Source organism: Lissotriton vulgaris, chromosome 10, assembly GCF_964263255.1.
Source record: "Lissotriton vulgaris chromosome 10, aLisVul1.2, whole genome shotgun sequence".
In the NCBI taxonomy this organism is placed as follows: domain Eukaryota; kingdom Metazoa; phylum Chordata; class Amphibia; order Caudata; family Salamandridae; genus Lissotriton; species Lissotriton vulgaris.
The window spans coordinates 258905847-258928101 of NC_141698.1; the positions used below are offsets into that span (position 1 = coordinate 258905847).

Below are 22255 nucleotides of genomic sequence, written 5' to 3' on the forward strand. Positions count from 1 at the left end.
CCTCTCTCCAGAAAGAGGTGTTTGGTTGGTGTCATCTTTCACCCTTGGCTGGGCATCAGGGTATCAAGAAAACGCAGGAGCTGATCCTAAGACACTTTTGGTGGCCTTCACTCAAGAAAGATGTCGCTAACTGGGTGTCTGAATGCGAGGAATGCGCTAGGGCAAAAGGTGAAACAGGTGGCAAGAAAGGGAAGCTAATACCTATGCCCACGCCAAACAGCCCTTGGTCACACATGAGTTTGGATTTTATCACTGGTTTGCCTCCTGAAAAGGGGTTTTCAGCTGTGTTGGTGGTGATAGACAGCCTCACGAAGCTAGGTCATTTCATCCCTTGCTGTAACCTTCCCACGGCCAGTCAAACCGCTCAACTCCTCATGTCAAATGTGATCAAATTGCATGGAGTACCAAAGACTATAGTGTCAGATAGAGGGCCGCAATTTATCGCCAGGTTTTGGAAGATGTGGCGTAAGGCTTTACACATTGAATCTTCCCTCTCAACCTCTTTCCATCCACAAACCGATGGGCAGACCGAGAGGTTAAACCAAACCTTGAAAAAATACTTACGGTGCTATGCCAAGGATGCACAGGAATCCTGGGTGGATATGTTGTGGATGGCTGAATTGTCGTACAACAATTCATGGCACAGCTCGATTGGTCTGTCTCCCTTTCATGCTACCTACGGGTTTGATGCTGAGGTTCTGCCTATCAACTTCCCTGTGGAGGTAAGCAATCAGCCTGAAGTATTGAAGGCAGTCAGGAAACTACACACCTTACAGAGAAAGGTGAGACAACACTTGATCCATGCTAAGGAAGTGTACAAGAGGTGGGAGGACAGACACCGACGAGATGGACCTCATTACCAGGTGGGAGACAAGGTGTGGTTGTCAACCAAGAACATTAAGTTCAAGTTACGCAGCATTTTTCATCCTAGATTCATTGGGCCATACACTGTGCTGAAGCGTATCAATCCTGTAGCGTACAAGTTGCGCTTGCCCGGGTCGTTGAGGATACACCCCGTGTTCCATTGCAGTCTTCTGAAACCGGCTGTGGGGGCCAGAAGGCGGGCTCCTCCTCCGGTGATGTGCGACGGGGGGCTGGAATATGAAGTAAGGAGCATCAAGGATTCCAAGGTCCGTAGGGGACAGCTGTGGTATTTGGTGTCCTGGAAGGGGTACACTGCGGAAGACGATTCCTGGGAGTCCTGCAGAGATGTGCATGCCCCGGCGGCTGTACGTTCCTTCCATCGTAGGTTCCCTGCCAAGCCTGGGCCGGGGAGCCGATAGGAAGGGGGATGTACTGTCAGGATTCGCCCCCTCGGCAGCTCCAGCAGCCTAGGAACTACATTTCCCATGAGTGTTAGGGGCAGCAGGAAGTGCCTTAACCGGTACCGGATCCCAGGTTCATTGTGCGTAATACTGTTTGTTGAGAACCTTCGGCGGCTGTCGGAGGTGTGTCTGCAGGAAGGAGAGCGTTCGGAGTCAAGAAGCGTCCTGCCTTCCAACCTTCCCACCGTTCGTGAGTAGAAGAGCTGCGGCGCAGTTCGGCACCGGCTGGTGTCCGGTTTGTTTATTTTCATTTGCGGAGTTCTTGGCGAGGAGGTTCTGCACACCACTTCATATCCGCTGCTGTTGGTCAGTGACTTCCTTGCGTTTCAAAGGTATACGGAGGTAGAGTGCGGCTGCCTCTGTCTCCGTATGAACTTCTTTTGTTTGTTGCCCACAGGACATTACAGCGGGTTACAGTGAGCTGCTGCCACGTAACGCCGGCTGTGTGGGGATATTGTTAGTTTCTTAAAGACTTTACAGCGGGTTACAGCGTGCTCGGAGGCAGCGTAACACCGTCTGTTCTTTTGGATTGTGGTTACTTTTGCAAGACTGTACAGCGGGTTACTGCGGGCTCGGTTGCAGCGTAACGCCGGCTGTTATTGGGATCCCTTGATATCTGTCTACAAAGAAGGAGCGGAGCCTGGCGGTGGACGCAACCGCAGGTTACCGTGTTTAGGAGTCAGCCTTTGGGGTGTGGAAGATGCTGTGAGGATAACAGCATTGTTTGCTTTCTTGAAATACATTTAGTATTTAACTATACTAGGTAGGGGTATCTCACCTTACAGGTTCTCAAGGTGGGCCATAGTTCTCCAGAATCCTTATGATGCATCCTTGTGAGAGATGAATATAATCTTCTGCAGTTCTGCTATGTACAAGCAGTAAAGGAAGGGTGCATTGTTCTGTGAAATGATCAAGTTGCATAACAGGGTATGGTGTGTGATAAAACATATTCATATTAGGTTGCATATAGTACATACAGACTCTGATGTATGATTCTGCTTTCTTCTTCAGATGATGTCACATGGGGGTCTCTATTGATGTTAGTTTTGTTCATGTACCAAGGACACACAGGTATTCTTGACCTTTATGAATTAGCGAGAACTGAAGAGAGTAGACTTGCTTACCCTTGTTTTATTATTGTGTTTATGTTTTTCAGAGCCTTTGTCCCTGCTGACCCCTCCCCTACCTGGTGTCCCTCGCTTGATAGCTCGAAGACCCTGGGGGGTAACCCCATGTCAGGGTGCTTGGGGATGTCAGGAGATGGTCCTTTATTCTTCTGCTGCTGAACCCTGCGGAGCCAGTCCTGACAATATGAATAACAGGACCAAACTCCAGTCCGACCAATCAACAGATCCTGGCTATGCTGATTTAAAGAACAAAAAATTCAGTGGGAGACACTCAATTATCCTCATGAGATAAAATGACATGTCAGTGTTTGATCATCTGCATCCTCACAATTGTATTGCTCTTTACAGCAGGTGTTAGACAATATATCCATAAGGTGCAAATGCCACAGAGCTCAAAAGTGTAATAGTACAGCAGTCAAAATATGATACATATATATAGCATGGGTAACCATAGTTCAGACTTATAAATCCAGCATAAATACTAATCCAGAATGCACACTTATTGTGAGTGATGGCAGAGTGAGTATTATAATGGTTGCACTGTTCGTTACCACCAAGTTTTATTTGGCCGTAAGAAATAGTAAGAAATGACTACATGTCCACCCATCTAAATTGTGTTGGCAGACATGTAGGCATTTCTCCGACAGCCCTTACTACCCAGGGGCATAGGAGAAGTGTGGCCACGGAGAAGACAGAGTAGTTACCGCCGTGGTCAAACTTAACGTCCACCCGCATATAAATCAGGCGGGCAAACCACTATGTTGGCGGGGAAGGAACTCCCTCACCGCTGCAGCAGAGTTCCTTTTCCACCAACATATAAATGTGCAAAAACAAACTCATTTTGGGCAAAGGGGGAACACCAGGATCCTGGAGGAGCTTTGTAACTATTCACTCAAATATTACTTTGCAGATTAGGAAACGAGGGAAAAGCCAAGCTTGGCTTGTCCTGGAGCAAATAATTCCTTGGGGTGCACAGGAGGCCTGTCATCTAATGCATGAATAGGAGGATGACAACCACGATGTTCAGGTGTCACTTTTTTGGTATGTAAGCGAGCCTGCTTATTATATTCTTTGACACTTTTAATAAGGTGTAAGGAATATTCATTATTTTTATGGCGGAGTATCCACCGCCAAACTCTGAATCAGGCTCCTAATATGTAAAATCTGTGCTAACTTCTGGGAGTTCAAAGGACTAATGTGTCCTCTCAAACAGAGGTTGACCTCAAGAGCCATCTAAATCAGATTGCCCAGAACCTGCCCACTTCTTTAAATGGCCTCTCTGTGGTGTTAATGTGTGTCTTCGTGTTGTCTGTCTGTTGCATGCTGCATAACTTAACTGCTTTCAAGGGCTCTTGGATAAGCAATAGGATTATACAAACAAGCAAAATCTAGCTGGTAACATTAGGTTCTCCTGGTCACTTTTGTGAGAGATGTCATGTACAAGACAAGTAGTCAGGGCACACTGATTACAACATACCCTGACAAACCTACTATAAATGCACTGACAGATTTAGTATGCCACCTTGCAGAGGATTGAACACGACACTTCAGTCTGACAACATTTGCTTCAAGGACCCTCAATATTTTTGTTGACCACCAGAGGAATGAAGCTTTCGACTGATCTATCAGGTTGCACTCAGTCTGTAAGAATACTACAGACATTGCCAAAGGGAGTACCAGCTCCAAAGGGGTATACTACTTCCAAAGGAAAGAAGTAGTTACAACACTCAGCTACCTTCGGAGCCGGTGTACCATCCAATAAACACATCCAGACCAGTTTTCCCTGTATGGTGCGCACATACGTGCAGCCCGCCTTCCTCAAGTGCTCACAGCTATTACAAAGTGTGCACATCACTGCGTAAGTCACGGTTTGCATCACGAGAGTGTGAGACCCATCTTGACTATTGACTTTAAATCACAAATAGCAACAACAAAAATGGTCACTCGCTCTCTTGAAAGCATTTATGGGAATTGTAAAATGACACAGAGTTCGAGCAGGTATCTGCCACACATATCTCTTGCTCCCTTAGTATTGAGGTTGAGTGGCAGCAGCCTGCAGGGGCAGATTTGAAATCTGATGTGCTGACATTAACCGTGAGTTATCATTATCAGCAGATGCTCGTGCACGTCATGGCTTTTTGCTATCTTTTCCTCCTTAGGTTATTTAATTCTGATAAGGATCTGCCATCTCTCTACCCAATGCAGCTGTCCTAGCAATTCTAGCATAAAAACAAATGTTTAATTGTAGGCACTGCACCCAATACGAACTCTACAGCAACCGGGTTAACTGTCTTCCTCCCCTTCGTTAGTCATTTATTTTCATTTTCTCGATTTAAAAGGATGTACATTTCCAAAATGCTCAATCTAACTGGTTACAGAGATTGCAAGTTCTCCTTTCTGTGCCTGACTGCATAGTGATGCTCCATCAGTGTGGCCTTTTACATAGCATGTGTTTGTTGCACACACAGTCCTTAATAAGTAATTGCTCATAAAAGGGGCAATATAGATACAGATCATCCTACTCTGTGTTCAAACCCCATGCAGCTCTTTCTATTTCTCACACAAAGACACGCTTTTAATTTTACGTAGTGCAGCCAAACTCTACATCGAGACGTGTAGGTGTAGAGGTGTCCTTTCATGTTTTTTTTTCTCTTCCTCTTTTGGATTGAAAGTCAACTCACGTGAAACTGTTGAATGTAACTGGAATAAAATATGGCCTAGTGGCAGGTCACTTTGAACCTAGGGTACAAGGCACAAGTTCCAGCCTTGGTTCAACAACCTATGATTCTGGGCAAATCACTGAACCTTCATGTACATAAAAAAGTGTCTATTGGACTGCAAACGTTATGCAGAGCACTTTAACTCCCATATGTGCCTGCACAGTGACCAACATATTACTGTAGCCTTCTACATTATGTAACTTTCTATTTTACTCACAAAGTTCTTATTGGATCACAGCTGAAAGAACTGAGCAATTATTTCAGGTTCAAAAGAAACATGCGATCCAGTAGCAGAGCTGGCTCTAAAACAACACCCTGTTTTTGGTTGTTTTATATTTTTATTGAGAACTAAGTGTCAGTATATAAACAATACATAACAAGAGAAAAAGAGAATTATACAATAAATCAAATTATGGCCACACAATAAATTACTATGAAATGTTAACTTCTCAGATTTCTAAACACAAAAAATCATAATACAGATATCAAAAGATACAATGTCTGAGATACTCATAAAACCTGGAAAGCAAGAAATAAAAAAGGTGTGCAAGGGAGGAGATGATGTAGATAGTATACAATATGTGGTAAGCCATATATTATAGATTTAAAAGATAGTAGAGACAATATAATACAAATCCACATATATAACATTTCAAGTGGAGGTATTCCTACTAGCTCAACAATTTCCAATAGGTATACAGTAAGTCCTAATTGAAATAACAGTGATAATGGCTAAAGCATCAACAATCCTAATGATAAAACCAACAGCATGGATTTAAAAAAAGATGAAAATAAATAACGAGATGAAAAAGGAAGAGACACCCTTATAGTATTTACTAATTAGAAGGAACAATATTTAATATTACCAGAAATAGAATATGTATCAGCTAGCCTGTGGTGAGCAGTACCAGGGTACGAAGAATTTCCAAGAGATTACATTTAATTCTGGCCTCTCTGATTCCTTTATCCACGTTCATAATAACATCCACCTATTCCTCATCGGCATAAGCCACAGTTATAAACCCTTGCCATTTGAAGTGAAGTTGTTCTAGTATTGGTCATGAGTGTAGTTTATGCACTATGAGATTATAAAATCCAGAGACGGTGCCTTTGAATTGCCCCCATATTTTTTAATATTGTAAGACTGGGGAATCCTCAAGTGTCCACTGATATGGTCCTAGTCTATAAAATAGAGCTTGTTTTAGTTGTTAGTATTTCCCCTTTGGGAGCTAAATAAATAAATGCATAATAAAGCTAGGAAGCTGCAATTCTATCTGAAGCATTTCAAAGGTTTTAAGCTCACCTTCTAAAGTGAGTAAGTGATCCAACATTAGAATACCTGCTCTCCCATATATCCCAGGAAATAATCTGTTTACCTACTCTTATATCAGTGATATGCCAAATGGGAGCCTTTTTTAAGTAGTCTTGGGTTACTCTTAGGAATTTGTGAACATGTATCGAAATCCTTAGCATAGATTGAAAAATAGGGTTGGAAGTTTGTAAAGCAGGTGATATTTGAGCATAAAACATGTGTAAAGTCGAAGTTGCCTGTACAGATTGTCTTTCAGTGAAAATCTATAGTGAGGGATCATCCTGTCTGGGCCGAAGCTAAACCAATTGAGATAAATTGAGGGATGTATATAATGTTCAATGCATGGTAAACTAAGGCCCACATCTTGCCTGTGAACAATCAATTGAGAGATTTTAAGTCTTGGTCATCTAGGTCACAGAGATCCCAAAATAAAGGTTTTAATACCTTTGTCAATATCTGACAATATTGCTATTTTAACTTTCAAAGTCAACATACTTAAAATCATATTTGAAACAAGGCACTATAAATAATAATTTTCACTGCCTGTACTCTACCCCAAAAGGACTGGTTAAGATGGGACCATTTTTTTAATAATCTGACATCCTTTTGGCAACAAGCAGATCAAGTTATCTTGGATCATACATTCTAAACCTGCACTGATATAAATACCTAGATACTTCAGGTGGTCCGCTTTCCAATGAGAATTATAGCCTAAAACAGCTGCTTTTGTTGTACCACAGGACAATGGGTGAGATTTACTCTTATTCAAATTGACTTTGTGGCCAGAAATGGTCGAGAAGTAAGAAATGGTAGGCATGAGTGTCGGTAGTGAAGTAGGTAGATCAGTAAGCGTGAACAATTTGCCATGTGAATATAGAAGTATTTTTGAGATCCCTGCCAGTGTAGGAATGCCTGCTATTTGTTAACACTGTCTTATTGCCGCAGCCAGTGTTTCAAGTGCCAGAACGAATAAAAGGGGCAGCAAAGGGCAACTCTGACAAGCTCCTCTTTGCACTAAAAAATAATTTGAAAGGAAACCCCCTGAATTCACTTGTGCATACAGTGTTTCATAAAACCATTTGATCTTAGAGATATATTCATTAGCTAAGCCCAACCTATGTTATGTATGGAACATATAACTTCATTCAATAAGGTCAAAGTTCTTCTCAGCATCTGAGGATAAGGCTACTCTGTCTTACCAGCATCCTTGGAAATCCAGGGCATGTGAGCCAGCCAAAGTGAATAGATGGTTACAAGAGTTTCTGCCTGGCATGAATCCCACTTGAGAATTACGTATGAGTTTAGAGATAAATTGTTTGAGTCTTTTGGCGAGAATGGTGCCTAATATCTTTGAATCAGTATTCGGAAGGGAAATTGGACAATAGCTACTGTACTATAATGGACTTTTCTTAAGTTTGGGTAGGACCACTATGATAGCTTTATTTGAGAGTGGGAAGAGACTACCAGTTTTCTGTGAATCTTTATATGCATCATAAAGGGCGTCTTTTGCTTCTGGTTTTACCCAATGGTAAAATTCCCCAGGAAAACCATCTTCTCCCAGTGCTTTATTGTATGACAGACTGGAGATTACTTACTAAATTTCATACTTTGTTATTTTGCAAGACAGTATGAGCCGATCTTGCTCATTAAGCCGGGGGAGTGCTATTTTATCCATGAATTCCTGATCTTTGAGGTGGTCCTCATCAACCTCTGTGCTATGTAATCGCTCATAATGATATGCAAATGTATTATCTATTTACTGAGTCTCAGTTATTAGCCTCCCTTCAGATTTTTAAATTGCTAGAATGGCTGTCATAGCTTCTCTCTGTTTTAATCATGCAGCTAATAAATGCCCAGCTTTTTCTCCTTCTTTATATTTCGAGACTTAAGTCTATATAACATATTTTCTGCTTTTGAAGTATATAGTGTATTAAGGTCCATTTTAGTCTTTTCAATCTACATCTGGAAGCTTCAGTTGGATTGGTAAAAGGAGCTGTGTAGAAGTTTTGATATTGTTTTCTAAAATGGTCTGTTGTTCTTTTCTACATTTATTGGCTATGGCAAAATCTTTCATGCCCCCTAATGGTGACTTTTGCAGCTGTCCATAAAATTTGTGGAGAAGAAAGTAAACATTTGTTGTCTTTCATATAAGTAGTCAAATGGGATTGTAATAAAGTTTTCTGTTGGTAGTCTGTATCAAGATATGTTAAACGCCATGGTTTCCTACAAGGGCATTTCAGACCCCAATCCCGACGGAGACTGATAGGAGCATGATCTGAAAGTGCAATTTCTAAAATGTCACAATCAAGTACTTGTGTTATAATAGAATGTGAAATAAGAACATAGTATATTCTAGAGTAGTAATCATGAATTGCAAAGTGAAGAGTAAATCACTTTGATCCTGGCCTTTGGTATTAAAGACAAACTTTCAGGGTTAGGATAATACAGCTCCAGCCCAAGCTTTCTGAGAAGGTCTTTCAAGCGGCTAAACTATGGAATGGATGTTACATGGGGCAATATCAGGAGGTCAGTTACTGCTTCTTGGTAGGAGGTTAGCTTTTCAACCGACCATAATCAGTGCAAAAACATTAATACTATGTAGTATATCTTAAGGGCCAATTGTCTGTGAGCAAGATCTAGATACAATGGATCAGAGGGGTACTAGGGGGTAGATTTGAAAGAGATCTGAGAAAGTGTTTTTCAATGATGGTAAGTTAAGTCTGAATGGAATCAATAAGACATATTGGTCTGTAGCTGACCGGGGAAGCTCTGTCACCCTTCTTATATATGGGGATGATTTCAGCTATCTTCCACAATGAAGGCATGGTCATACTTGATGCAATGGTGTTAAATAACATGTTAATATAAGGGCCCCAGACTGTTAGGTCCTCTTTCTACAAGTCATTGGGGATTCTGTCGGGCCAGGTGCTCGAGCTAGAATACACGAACGGATTGCTACTTGGGTGTCTTCTTTAGAATAAAAACGCTTCTGCCATACTAGATAAGTTTACCCCCCTCCTTTCAATAGGGTCCTCTGCCTCTCTATTGCTTAGCATGTAGCTATTCCCAAAGTGGGACACCCACTCATCAGGCTGAACTTTAAACTCCAATACTGAATAACTACCCTTGAGCCAATAGGCAGCTTTTTTCAAGAAGGTCTTAGAGTCTTTGGATGTCAGTGCCCTTTGGAGCGAGAACCATAGGGAATCTTCCCAGTTCTTCTTCGCTGTCGCTATTGATTGCCTGTACCTTGCTATACATGCCACCATATCTATACAGACATTAGACTTTACTGTCTGAACCAAGTCCCTCTTTGCTTCCCTGCACTCCTGGTTCTACCAGGCTACCTGGGAATCGCGCCCCAACTGTTTCTTATCTTTGACCTGTTCCTGCTCTTTGCACGATTTACCTAACAAATCCCTGACCTCATTATAGAGGAGTTTGTGGCAAGAGCTTAGTCTCTTGACTACTTCTTCTTTTGGGTATTTGGCCAGCTCTTCCATCACCATGCGAACTTTGCCTTTGGCAATATCTAAAGCCCTGGGTGTTCCTCCACCCAACCCTATCTAATTGTTCTCTGATTGTTTGTAATGGATAAGACACCCAGGTTAGGCCTACTCTTTGGGTCAGGTTCCTGTTCCCTCAGATTTAATAAGGAGAAGGTAAGAGCACTGTGGTCACTGTCTGTTCTCTTAACCACTGCCATATCATGGGCTAAGTGCTAAAGTTTGTGGTCAATCAAACAATAATCAATTCTACTGGTGTAGCCAGGTCTGGTAAAGGTAAGTTCACCATTTATATCAGATGTTGTTCTCCCATTTGTAGCTCTTAGATCATTCTGCAGTGAAGGGGCCTGCACCTGTCCGCCTCTCTTGGTCCATTTCCCTGGGGGAAGATCTCACTTTGGGATTTGCCACACATGGTCCCACTCCTCTGTCAGATCTAATGGGCTGAGGGCAAGTGGTTCGAAGGTGCAATGAAAATCACCGCCCACTAACAACGGGACGTTGTCTGAAGCTTCAGACAGGATGTGATCTAAAATTCGTATGGCATTAGTTTCCTCTAAGCCCCGAAAAATAAACATTAAAAATCTTAACTTTCCAACCTCTATATAGGGCCAAATCTACTGCCAGGATATCCTGGGAATCTACATGGATCAACTTAACTTTAGACCCAAGAGCAGTTTTAATCCAAATTGCTACACCTCCTGAGGGTGTCCCCATCTTTTTCCTGGTGGCATCTAGCCCATATGCAGAGAACCCACTACTATGCAGGTTACACAGAGTCCAGGTTTCTTGGAGCAGTATCACATTGTGGAGGTCCACAAAGATACTCCACTTGGGATCTGCTAACAATTTTGAAATCCATGCCACATTCCAAACCAGGACCCTTAGACGTCGATGGCATACTTTTACATTACTGTGAACAGTACTATGGTCGGTAATTTCCCCTCCTTCCTCAATTTCAGGGGAAAGCACACATTTCCCTATTTGAGCACAGGAAGGGTGGATAGCTACAGCCCTTAGTCTGGATGGTCCACCCTAGGTAGGAGAGAGCTTCCGATAGGTTCACGATCACATCAGTGCCGGGGGGCCTTAAGGAGTCATTATGAGATTGTGGGTCTCCAACTTAGATTCATGCTAGCCTTCCTGTGTCACCTTTGTCACTTAGGGGCTACCCTTGCAGAACTGACCTATATGGTACAATATCTGGCCTGTCGGGGGGTCTGTATCTAATGATGATCAAGGTATTAGCAGTGGAAATAGTATGGGAGTCAATTGACATTAGGCCATCAGCTGGCAATGTGAAAGAAGCTAACTTTGATCACATCCATTACCGTCCCCGAGAATGATAATCTTTCTACATGCTTGATGCCATCTCTTATGATTGAATACCAATGCCAGGTGGTCCTAAACCAATGAATATACAAATACAGTATGAGATATACATGGTGTACTGAACAACAATGTAGGAGAAAAGGAAATTAATCATATCCATCAGAGGTAATAACTCCACTAAAACTGTAAAAACATTATATCAATACATAACATTTATATATACTCATCTAGCTGGAAGAAGCAACAGTGGAAGGTTTATAATCAATTACTTTATCAAAAAGACGTGGATGACTTTAGAGGTGATCTCGATTTGTCTCTGCTTTTATTCTGAGTGAGTACTTCTACACATCGGACAACTTTAACTCTGTCAGACTGTTTCTTAAAAATACAGATGTATAATCTACCAGTATGGTGGCTTTGAGGATCATTTTGTAATTGAAGTTGACTGTTGATAATTGTTTCAGCCAGGGGTCGTAGTGCTAAGTCCACATCATGGTCCTCTAAACTGTCTAGGAAGCATACCAGATCCTCAGGCTCTGTGTAATCCCTTGATTTCCCATCCATTGTGAGCCGCATTGTATCAGGTTCTAAAATACCATATTTGACATCCCATTTCTGAAGTCTTAACCTAAGCTGCAGGAATGATTTTCATTTGGCATTGATTCCAGTGCAGTAGTCTGCAGCCAAAAATACTTTATGGCCTTCCAAATTGTAAGGACCATGTTTATGAGCAGCTGGTAGTATTTGACTGACCTGTTCATGACGCAGAAAACACGGTCTATATTAAAGGTTTGAAGTTGAAGTTCTTGACCGAATCCTGTGGGCACTCTGCAACTGAATGTGATGCTCAAAAGATATGTTCAGTAGACGTGGTAATAAAGTAAGTAGCAAGCTCTTCAAATCATTTTTAATTTTTTCTAGAATACCATAAAAACGAAAGTTATTTCTTTGGGCCCTGTCTTCCAAATCCATTACTTTTTGTTTTAAATGCAATGTATCTAGACCCCAATACTCTGCATTATCTATTTTTTTCTTCCAAAAGGGTAGTTTGTTTAGATAGAGTTTCTACTTTAGTATGGAAAGAGTTTAGGTCCATTCTTATTGACTTAATTTCTTTCCCGAGATCTGAAAGTTTGACAACAATAGATCCCAACTGTTGCCCCACAGCAGATATCTCTTTTTAACAAAGGGCCATAGAAGCAGTGTCTTGTGGGACTAGTATAAGTGCCCAAAGATATGAGTGTTCCCTACTACTTGTGTAAACAAAGGCTTTCTATTAGGTTTGCCACTGGCCATACTGTTATACTTAAATGTTAAAAAAGGCAAGACATAAGAAGAGCCTACTAACCAAATATGCCATCCAGTCACCTCACAAAGCAGTTCGGTAGTAACACTATAAACGCAAACACAAATTTAGATGTGGACAGGCTTCTGGATCTCCGAAAAATTATGGCTGTATGTTTTCAAACAGGGATTACTGAAAAACAGTGTCTCAGAAATGTCACACAGCTTTACCCTGTTCATCTAAGTTTGCTCTGCACCCTTTGCTGATAGTAATTCCCTTGCCTACTTAATTGTTATAGTAGAGTCTAGGCTGCTAAATGTAGAGAAACACCTCATGGTTGATAGTTCTCATATGCTGGTCCTGCGCCCTGTGAGAAGAGCAACAGTAATTAACAAGCATTTGCAATGCAATAGGTCTCGCATTAGGAAGGTTTGAGCTATTGGTATTGTAAATGACAATTTTTTTATTTATGTGTTGGTTTTGAAAATAGCGAAATTAATAGCTTTGTCATTTACAATGCCAATAGTTTTAACTTTCGCAATGGTGGCACCTATAGCATTTGTAATGCAATATGTGTTGTATTTACGTGACTGGCTCTGCGACTGATCGGAGCTGCTTCCCCAAACCCCACGCCTGGAGACCCTCACGGTTGAGTAGCGGTGCTTTATGAGTAGTGGGCTTTAAAATTCCCTGACTGATTGATTGATTCCTTTCTTTATGCATCCTACAAGTCCAGTATCTGGCCGAAAGAAACATTTGTGGTTGTATATTTATTTATAATATGGCTGGAGATAGAAAAGGAGGGCAAAATACTGTGGGAGGCAGGTCTACAACTTCCCTCAACGTATTGCATACACACTGTGTGCTCCTCTGCAGCCTCTGGAATGGGGAGCACTGTGTATCGGGCCCAGCCTGTGACTCAGACTAAAAGCACATTCCCACATACCGTGTACTCTTGTGCAACCTCTCCAATGGGGGGGGACACAGTTAGGGTTGACACCTTTCCCAGAGAAAAACACAGGGCATTGGTTCACGTTTTAATATTCTGCAAAGGCCTAGACATACAACTTTATAGAAAATAGTCGGTGTTCAGGGAGAGGCAAGATGGCACCCGCTGCAGCGGACGTGTAAGCTGACTGTTCCTGCCTGACCTTGCGGATTACGATTAGGAAAGGAGTAGCAAGACGGATCTTCGCTTTTTCCATTTTTCTAGCTGATTGCTAATGCCCAGAAACGTTTGAAACTTGCCTGTACGCTATTCATCAACACTCTGCTCAACCTGAAGCGTCTGGTCGCGGGTAGCCGATGCTGGCGACATTGCTTGGTCTCACTGCGGGGCTGATAAGGTGTCGGCGAAGCCGGTGCGCGTTGCCGGTAGGTAGTACACGGATCACCTGGAAGCCGCTTTGTGATTTCGCCGGAGGATCGGATTCACTACAGGAAATGCCCCCGAAAGGTGCGCGAGGGAAACCTCGCAGGCAAGAAAATGAAAATGTAGAGAACGCAGCAGCGGAGGTGAGAGAGGAAGCTCCGGGCAGCCTGGCTGATTCGGTAAGACTGGTACAACTGATTTTGCTGCCACGAGAGCTAAGGGAGCCGACTGATTAAACAAGGGAGGAAAAGCTTCTGTATACAAGAAAACCGGGCGCAGAGGCCTTGCACCCGGGACTAGTCACGGGCGATAAAATGCGGCTGTGCACGTGCAACCAGGAGCGCGGTCTGGACAGACGGCTGTATGCAGCATGGCAGCCTATGCCAAGGATGGGAGCTGGAGTTACACAGGCGAGAACTAAAGGACCAGAGCACGGCTTTAAGAACAAGTGCGCAGAACGACTGCCGATATTATATACACTGTTGCGGGACAGTTCAGTTTTGAAAACGAGGCCTGACAAGCAAAAGGGATTTCCGGCCGGGAGAAAGGAGAGGCGTGACACGCACTGAAGGGGCGGAGAAACAACGGAGCGGGCTGCGGAGTCTGGTCTGACACGGAGGGACAGGACGAGAGGAGCCGGTGAGGGGGGGCGTCGGGGCACATTGATGGTGCCCGCCCCCCGTGATGGAAGCCCTGCTTGTGCCCGGTGAGCGGGGTTGGGAGTGTGTGTGTGCGGGTTTGTAAGAGGGGGGTGCGCGCGCTTGTATGTGCCTGCGTGTGTTGTGCCTGTCTGCGTGTGTGTGTGTGTGTGTGCGCGCCCACGTGTGCCTGTGCGTGCAGGGGAAGGGGCCTGCCTGTGTGCGTGCCGTGTTTGCATGCAAGCCCTGCGGTCTGCGCAAGCGCGCTCGCTCCCGCGGTGAAATCCGACACTGGGAAAGCTCGTGACACTTTGGTGTTCACTTTCCCAAATACGGATAGCATTAGTTGTCTTGCTGACAGCATTCATGCTTCGCATGAATGCTAACGTCAGCTCGACCTAAAAAACACACAGCAGCCTTTCCACTGCAAGAAAGAGAATTCCACGTAACTCTTCAGAATCAGTCTGTGTTTCCTGACAGAATGAGTACATTTTTTACAGATTTCTGAGATTCTAAAAATGTTGATTGTATGCTTTCAAACAGGGGTTGCTGAAAAACAGAGTATCAGAATTATCACACAGCTTTCCCTTGTCTTGCCAAGTTCCCTCTATACTCTCTGCTGATAGTAATCTCCATGTTGCGTAGAAGAGTCTAAGCTGTCCAATGAAATAAAATAAATACCTGAGTTGAAAGTTCTCACATGCAGCTCTTGCGCCTTGTGAGAAGTACAGCAGCAATTTAAAAACAATTCAAATGCACACAGCAGCCTTTCCACTCCAAGAAAGGGAATTTACCTTAACTCTAAGAACGAGGCTATTTCCTGACAGAATGAACCTTTATTCACAGAGTCTCTCAACTACAGAAAGGGTGCTCTAATTTTCCCTTCACATGCTCTGCTGACAGGAAAGGTCCTGCTCTTCCCCTCACCCAGTGTGAAGAATTCAACTAGAGTTCAAGAGTAATTTAATTCCCCATAAGCAGCCTCTGGGTTAAAAACAGGGAAAGACACTCATCTTTTGAACAGCCTCTGTTTCCTGATAGAATGAGTTGTGACTCAGCTCAGCTGAAGGAACCGTGCTTCTGCCTCCTCAAAGAACATTCTTGAAGAAAATTCTTAAAACTCTGCAGCTTTCTTTGAAGATGAATGGCCTGACCCATAATGCCTTGGTAGGTTGAATTCTGCTTTTCTTTGTCTGGTAGTAAACAAAAGTGTGCAGGTGGCAAACACCACCGATTATGGTAGCTGCGCTTGCATGCCTAGTTAGTTTCTTGGCCGCACATACCTTTGGCTGCAGCACTGCCGCATACAGAGGAACATAATTAGAGAGAACATTAACCCAGATCATCCTTCTCTCTTATATTTCACAGATAAATCTGGTCTCAGATTTCCTTTAACAGAGACTCAAATATAGATAGCAGGGAGAGTGGTGTGTGCACACGGGTCGTGCTGTTACTGAGATGAGTCTCTAACTTCATCCAGGTTACTAAAATCCTCTGTTACCTGCATCAGCTTCTTGTGGCCTTTGTGTCCCAGAAGGCTCGATAAGGATTTGGATTCTGACATATAAAAAGAATTTCCCAGAGAAATTCAGGTTCCCGACATGCTATTTTGTTCCTTGAAGCAAATATCTTTAGAGTGCACATTACTCCCTTTTTATTAAACACAAGTAGCTTTTCGTGTCAAGAGTTTAACTTTAAAATCCTCCATTGGTTACCACTTTGCCTCATTTTGATCCAATTGCATTGTAAGGAGGCCAGCGTTGATCCACGGTACCTATAGTTTAGTTGTGCCTTTTGTAAGACATTTTTCTGGAAATAGTAATTGTATTTTATGCGGCCAACAGAATCTTAATCACTGCAGCTGGTGAACTAGTGCAGGCCTTGCTGTGCTTGGCTTTACAGTATCATGGTGAGATGCAGGGTGGGACAGTTACCTAAACAACACATGCACCACATAATTACACAAACACCTCCAATTAAGATAGCATCAAGAAGAGAGGTACAGTGGGACAATGCACCAAACAATTCATCCAGGTGCTCCAAACAATGTGCCATAGTTTTCTATGGATGACTCCATAAGCTGGCCCAAGGAATCTTGCAAGCATTTAGCCTTTCTTTTTCTGCATAGGCCATGATTCTGATTATCTTCATCAGAGTGATCTTTGTTTTCAGTCAAAAACTTTTGACTTCTAATGTGAGCACTCGGAGCTGATGCTGCCAAATAAATAAACTGCAAAGGAACCATTAGACACGTGGCTAAATATAAAACACAATTATTAACCTGTGAAATATGCGGATCTCATTAGTCATCTGATGGCAGCATACCATTATGCACTTTTACCATTTATGATAACACAACAATTTCGACAAATGTCTGACTCCAAGCACTTGCACTTCTAAAACGCAGGCATAAAGACAGGACTCCTGGCCAGTGATGCACTTACCTATTAAACTTTATATGCATTGTTTTTACATTTAGAAAATACCAAGATTGACAATGTTGGCATAATAGTGTGCAGTAAATTTGTTGATACCTGGCCAGTAATCCATGGTTCATGTCTTCTCTGGAATGCCTTTGTTGTACACTATAGCCTAAATTACAAAGAGGCTGATTTAATAGTAGGCAGGCGGCCTGTGGATCCGCCATACAGACGGAGTAAATAACTCCGTCCCCATGGTGGAGAGGTCACCTACCTAATTTATAAATGACTGCCAAGCAGACGGTAATGAATAAAGGCATAGGCAGGAACCACAATCACAGCGGTTCTTGGCAATGCATTTGACTGTTTGCTATAGGGCAGCATTGGAAGGATACAGTACTGTAGCAAACAGCATTCTTTTTTTGTTCCCAAAAAGAAAATCCCAAGGCAGGATTTTCTTTTTGAAAAGATAAAAAGTTATGCTTCCCTCCCCATGGCAGGATTCCTCCATGGCGGGAGAGCATTATAATTGTTTTACTGTTCCTTACCATCAGGTTTTATGACAAAATGTCTACATGTCTGTCCATTTAAAGTGGATGGGTGGACATGTAGCCCTTTCTCTGATGGCCTTTAATGCCCATGGTCATCAGAGGACTTTGGCCATAGCGGAGTCAGACTAGTCTCATACGTGGCCACATTTAAGGTCCCCCGCACAATTTCAAAGTGGGTGGACCTTTGTTGCAATGGAATATACACACAGTCAATGTATATAAATCTAAAGCATTCTAGAAATACCCTCGAAGACACTGCCTGTTGCAGGTTTTTGGGAGTACTTGTGGAAATCTTTTGTGGATTCCAGTTTTCGTCATTCTTGTTCAGGCATTTCCAGCAGCCTAGGTGTACAGCTGGTAGAACCATGACTTCTGAAAGGCAGATAAACCTTGCCCTGACAAGTCCAGTCCCCACCATTTGAGCAATGGCAGCTGGTATTTAACGGTGGTGGGTGGGGCGGGTCCCGGGGGGAGGGAATGAAAAAAAAATGATGCACTTACTTGTGTGCCAGTGGCGCCGCCTCTCGGTCCTCTTCGCCTGCTTCCAGGATACCAGGGCAGGATGCAGGAAGTACCCGGCTCCCAGGCTCCCCATAGTCAATCACAATGCTGCAATGCAGCGTTGTGATTGGTCTGAGTGCCGTGGTTCGACACTCAGCCAGGGAATGGGAGCCTGGGCATGTTCTTCACCCAGGCTGTAATGCAAGCTGGTGGAGAACTTGCAAAGTGCGCATGGCGGTTTGGCTGGCCAGAGGCGGCCAGCCAAAGCGTCATTCGCACTTGGAGTGGGCAAACCACTCCTCCCCTGCCCTGCTCTGTGAGCAGTGCAGCCCTTCTCCTACTCAGGTCAGTAAGGACGAAAAATAAAATGATAATAACAATGAGTTATTATCATTTTAATTTTTCCTTTCTGATCTGCTCAGTGGGGCAACGCCCATGCATTTGAATAGGATTTGCTTACATGTTATAGTTACACCTATAAGGAGCAATTCCAAAGGTGAATAAAATAATTTACTTTCAAAAAGCCACCTTTTGTGAATACCTCATACATGGAAACCCTTCCACTTGTGCAAAGAATTTAGAGGTACATGGTCCAAAGAATTTTTAAATTAAGTCTTGTGCTGTTGTTTTAGTATAGGAAGAGGACAAAGGATACCTTAGGGAATGAACAATCAATACTTTGCACAATCGCAATGATCTGTAAAAAAGATGTGCTAAATTCATTCAAAGAAACAGCAATTACACCAAAGTTTACAAACAGGTCACATAATTGTGCAGTCTCTTAGGACAGCAATTTTGATTTCAGCATCTTGTTGTTTTTTAAGGGAAATTGAAGGTCAGTAGCCTAGAATTTGTGCCTTGAATCTTTGGATTTGTGAGGTAAAATGGCAGAACGGAGACACTGTAATGAATACAAAACAAAACTGGCAAGAAGTCATACGATATAAGAAGGGAACATATTTCTCACCGCAGTCTAGCGTAGTGCAAGGACGATGACGTGTGGCAGGGCCCTGGCATTCCTCTCCGTCATACAGGCGCAACCGCCTCTGGTGCCTCAGGGAAGTCTGCAACCCGCTTCCACAGCTAACAGAACATTGGGACCATTGAGACCACTCGGACCACTGACAATCCACTGAAGAAGGGAAAAGAAATGTTGTGTAAGCCATCAACCAACATGACTTACTACACACAGACAGAGACAACATGCACATGGATGCTCACCAATAACTTTTAGATGGTCCATAAACAATTATGCTAATCAGGATACAAATCTAAAGACCCTCTGGCAAAGCGATTAGGGCTGCCTGTGACACTGGGGCACTAACCTATTGGAGTTGCCAATGTTTGCTCTGCTTTTGCTATACTTTATGGCAAAAGCCACCAGCGGCTGCTCCTCCGGCTGAGGACTGTCACTATCCCTACCAGCAGCCGCATCTTCAAAACTTGAAAAATAAAATGATAATAAAGCATGTTTGTTATTGGTTTTTATTCTCCATACTGTGGAGTCTAGGAGGCGGGGCCAAAGGGGTGTCAAGTACAGCTGGAGTGGTAAGTTCACTGTTGTCAGTGTGTATGATGGTTTGGCCTGCCTTCTCAGGAAGGCCAAACCGTCATGCACACTGAAGATGTCTCCAACCTGAGCTGCGTTGCCGGATTAGAGACAGCCGGCTCAGGCTCCCAGTCTCCCTGGGAGCGCAAATCGAGGCTGGTCAGGCCAATCTTGATGCTGCTTTCATGCTACGAGAGCAGAGTCAGAATTGGCTGCAGGGCAGTCTGGGAGCCTGTGCCTGCAGTGGAGTCAGAAGAGCGGCAATGCAGCAGGATTCCGGTATGTTTATTTGTCTTGAACCCCCTCATCGCCACTTTGCCCCAATACCAGCCACGACTGAAAGCTTCTGCATGTTGCCCAGTCATTCATGTTGATATGGAAACAGCTGAAAATTCAAGCTACCAGACATCTCTTAGCCAAACAGTACCAAAGTAAACTTTGATCAAACATAATAAACTTATTTTTGCACTTTGATTGAGTTTGTGTCTTGCCAAAATAGTATTTTAAGTGGGATTCGGCATCTAAACAGCCTATTCCTCTACATTCTTGTTGAAAACATATGGTAAAGAATAACTTGATGTGTATTTAGTGGACTAGTACATAATGATAAAATAATACATAAGTACCTAGTGCTTGAAATTGTAGTTTTAATTTCTGGATATTCGTACTTTCAAGTAAACGTCCCTTCACAGCTGGTAGTCTCGTTGCAACACTGAAAATCAGCGCAGTGGTATGGGGACTTTCACCATACCATAAGTCAAAATGTGATAATGTTCTTCTTAATTCTCTTCGCCTACCTTGTCCCTACTTTTTTTTTCCCTATGTGTAGACTTCTTTCGCTAGACAGCAACCTCCGACTCTGCAGGGTAATAGAAGTGCGTGGGAGGCAGGAGATGGACAGAGATGTAAAGAGATCGGTACAATGAGGGTGGTGGAGATTAGTTCAGAGGGAGGTAAAGAATGGTAGAGAGATATATAAGGTAGGGAGATACAAAATGTATAGAGAAACCTGAGTCAGCCAGAGAGAAGGCTAGAGAGAGGTAGAAAAAGAAAGAGGTATGTAGGGAAAAAAGTTGAGATATGTATGGTTTGAGAGTGAGGTAGAGATATGTAAAAGGAAATGGAGAGAGAGGGAGAGAAGTGGCAAAAACTAAGCGACGATGTAGAGAGAGAGAGAGAGAGAGAGAGAGAGTTAAAGTAACCAATGAATACCTTACCTTTGGCAACTCTTTCAAGTGCATACTCTGTCCACTTAAAGATTCCTCACATTGTGAAACCTTCCAGGTGCTAGGCTGGATCTGGAAAAGCTCCACAGATCCTATTTCTGGTATGTGGCGCTCTCAACGTCTATTGAGACCCCATTCCACCCTGGAGACAAGGACATGGAGCCATATATAGATGTCCCCTCTGAGCACTTACATACTTGCTCTTCCATTTTCAACTCCGTCTGAAGCAGAGATGAGTCTAGCAACAATTGTTGTTAAACAGATGTAGGAAAAATCTAGCTTCGGATCTTATTAACCCTAAAGATTCCACTCCACACTACTAGGAGTCGGGTAGAGAGGCATGATACAGGATGCTGTAGGGAGAATGTTACTCAACATAAGTAACATATTTTTTAATGGACATCTCGACTAGTTTCTTTGTGTTTTGAATCTGTACTAAGATAATCCACACAATTAGAGCAGGGGGTATGAGTTGATCTATTATAGGAAGTCGTGCAGAATGAAAAGGACAAACAGACCCCCTTGTATCTAAAAATCAATGCAGTGTTGCTTGGTGAAAGCATGGACAGAAGTCCATGCAGCAGCTTGACAAGTCCATAACCGGATACTCCTATACCCCAAGACCGAGCCACAGGAGCATCCTTTGTTCTCGTGGAATGAGCCTGAAGGCCTTCAAGGAGTATCGTTTTTGGCTAGGGCATGAAACATCTGAATACAGAAGACAATACACCAGGACAAAGTCTGTTTTTGGACCACTTTTGTTTCCTTCTCACTGGCAAATCCAGTGAACAGCTGATCATCAATGTGGTGCTCCCAGTCCTAACAGTATAGAAGCTAATGGTATGCGTGGGGCCAACCGGTATAATGGTTTCTCCTATTCAGATGGATGTCAAGGAAAAAACACAGAGGAAGAGTCATTTGAACCACCATAAATGAAAGTATGACACCACTTTTAGAAAAAAGGGCATGCGTCCCAAGAACCAGCATGTCTGGGAAGAAGGACCCTGATGTCTGAAATTTCCATTTGCAAAACGTGGTCACAAATGAGTGTTTGCTAATGGAAAATAATTTAGCAAACTGACCTATATACAAATAGGGCAGTTCATGAAATTCCAAATCATAGTGGGTCGCAATCCTAACTACCTCATTAATATTCATGAGGTAGGTCATAGATTGCAACCATCAATTGTATAGTGGCATGCTCATCAGTGATTTGCGTTTAAATAAAAAAAAATGTAAATGCATGCCATTTTCCGAAAAAAGGTGATGTTCGAAAAGAAAGATTCAACATTTTTTTACGTTTGTTTGAGAGTTGTAAGTGTCCACCTGTACCAATGTGTACTTCCTAATAAAGTTTTTTTTTTAATTCACAAAGAAGAAGGGGTCCCAAA

The 22255-nt window shown here is 42.9% G+C and overlaps 1 protein-coding gene across 1 annotated transcript in view; it reads right to left on the reverse strand.

Annotated features, from left to right (window-relative positions):
* Positions 1 to 22255, reverse strand: part of LOC147685070 (SCO-spondin-like) — a 153397-nt gene that overhangs the window by 68866 nt on the left and 62276 nt on the right. Inside the window, exon 5 of the mRNA XM_086942416.1 lies at positions 19057 to 19221. Within this exon, the coding sequence (XP_086798542.1) occupies positions 19057 to 19221 (165 nt within the window). The remainder of the gene's footprint in view (positions 1 to 19056; positions 19222 to 22255) is intronic.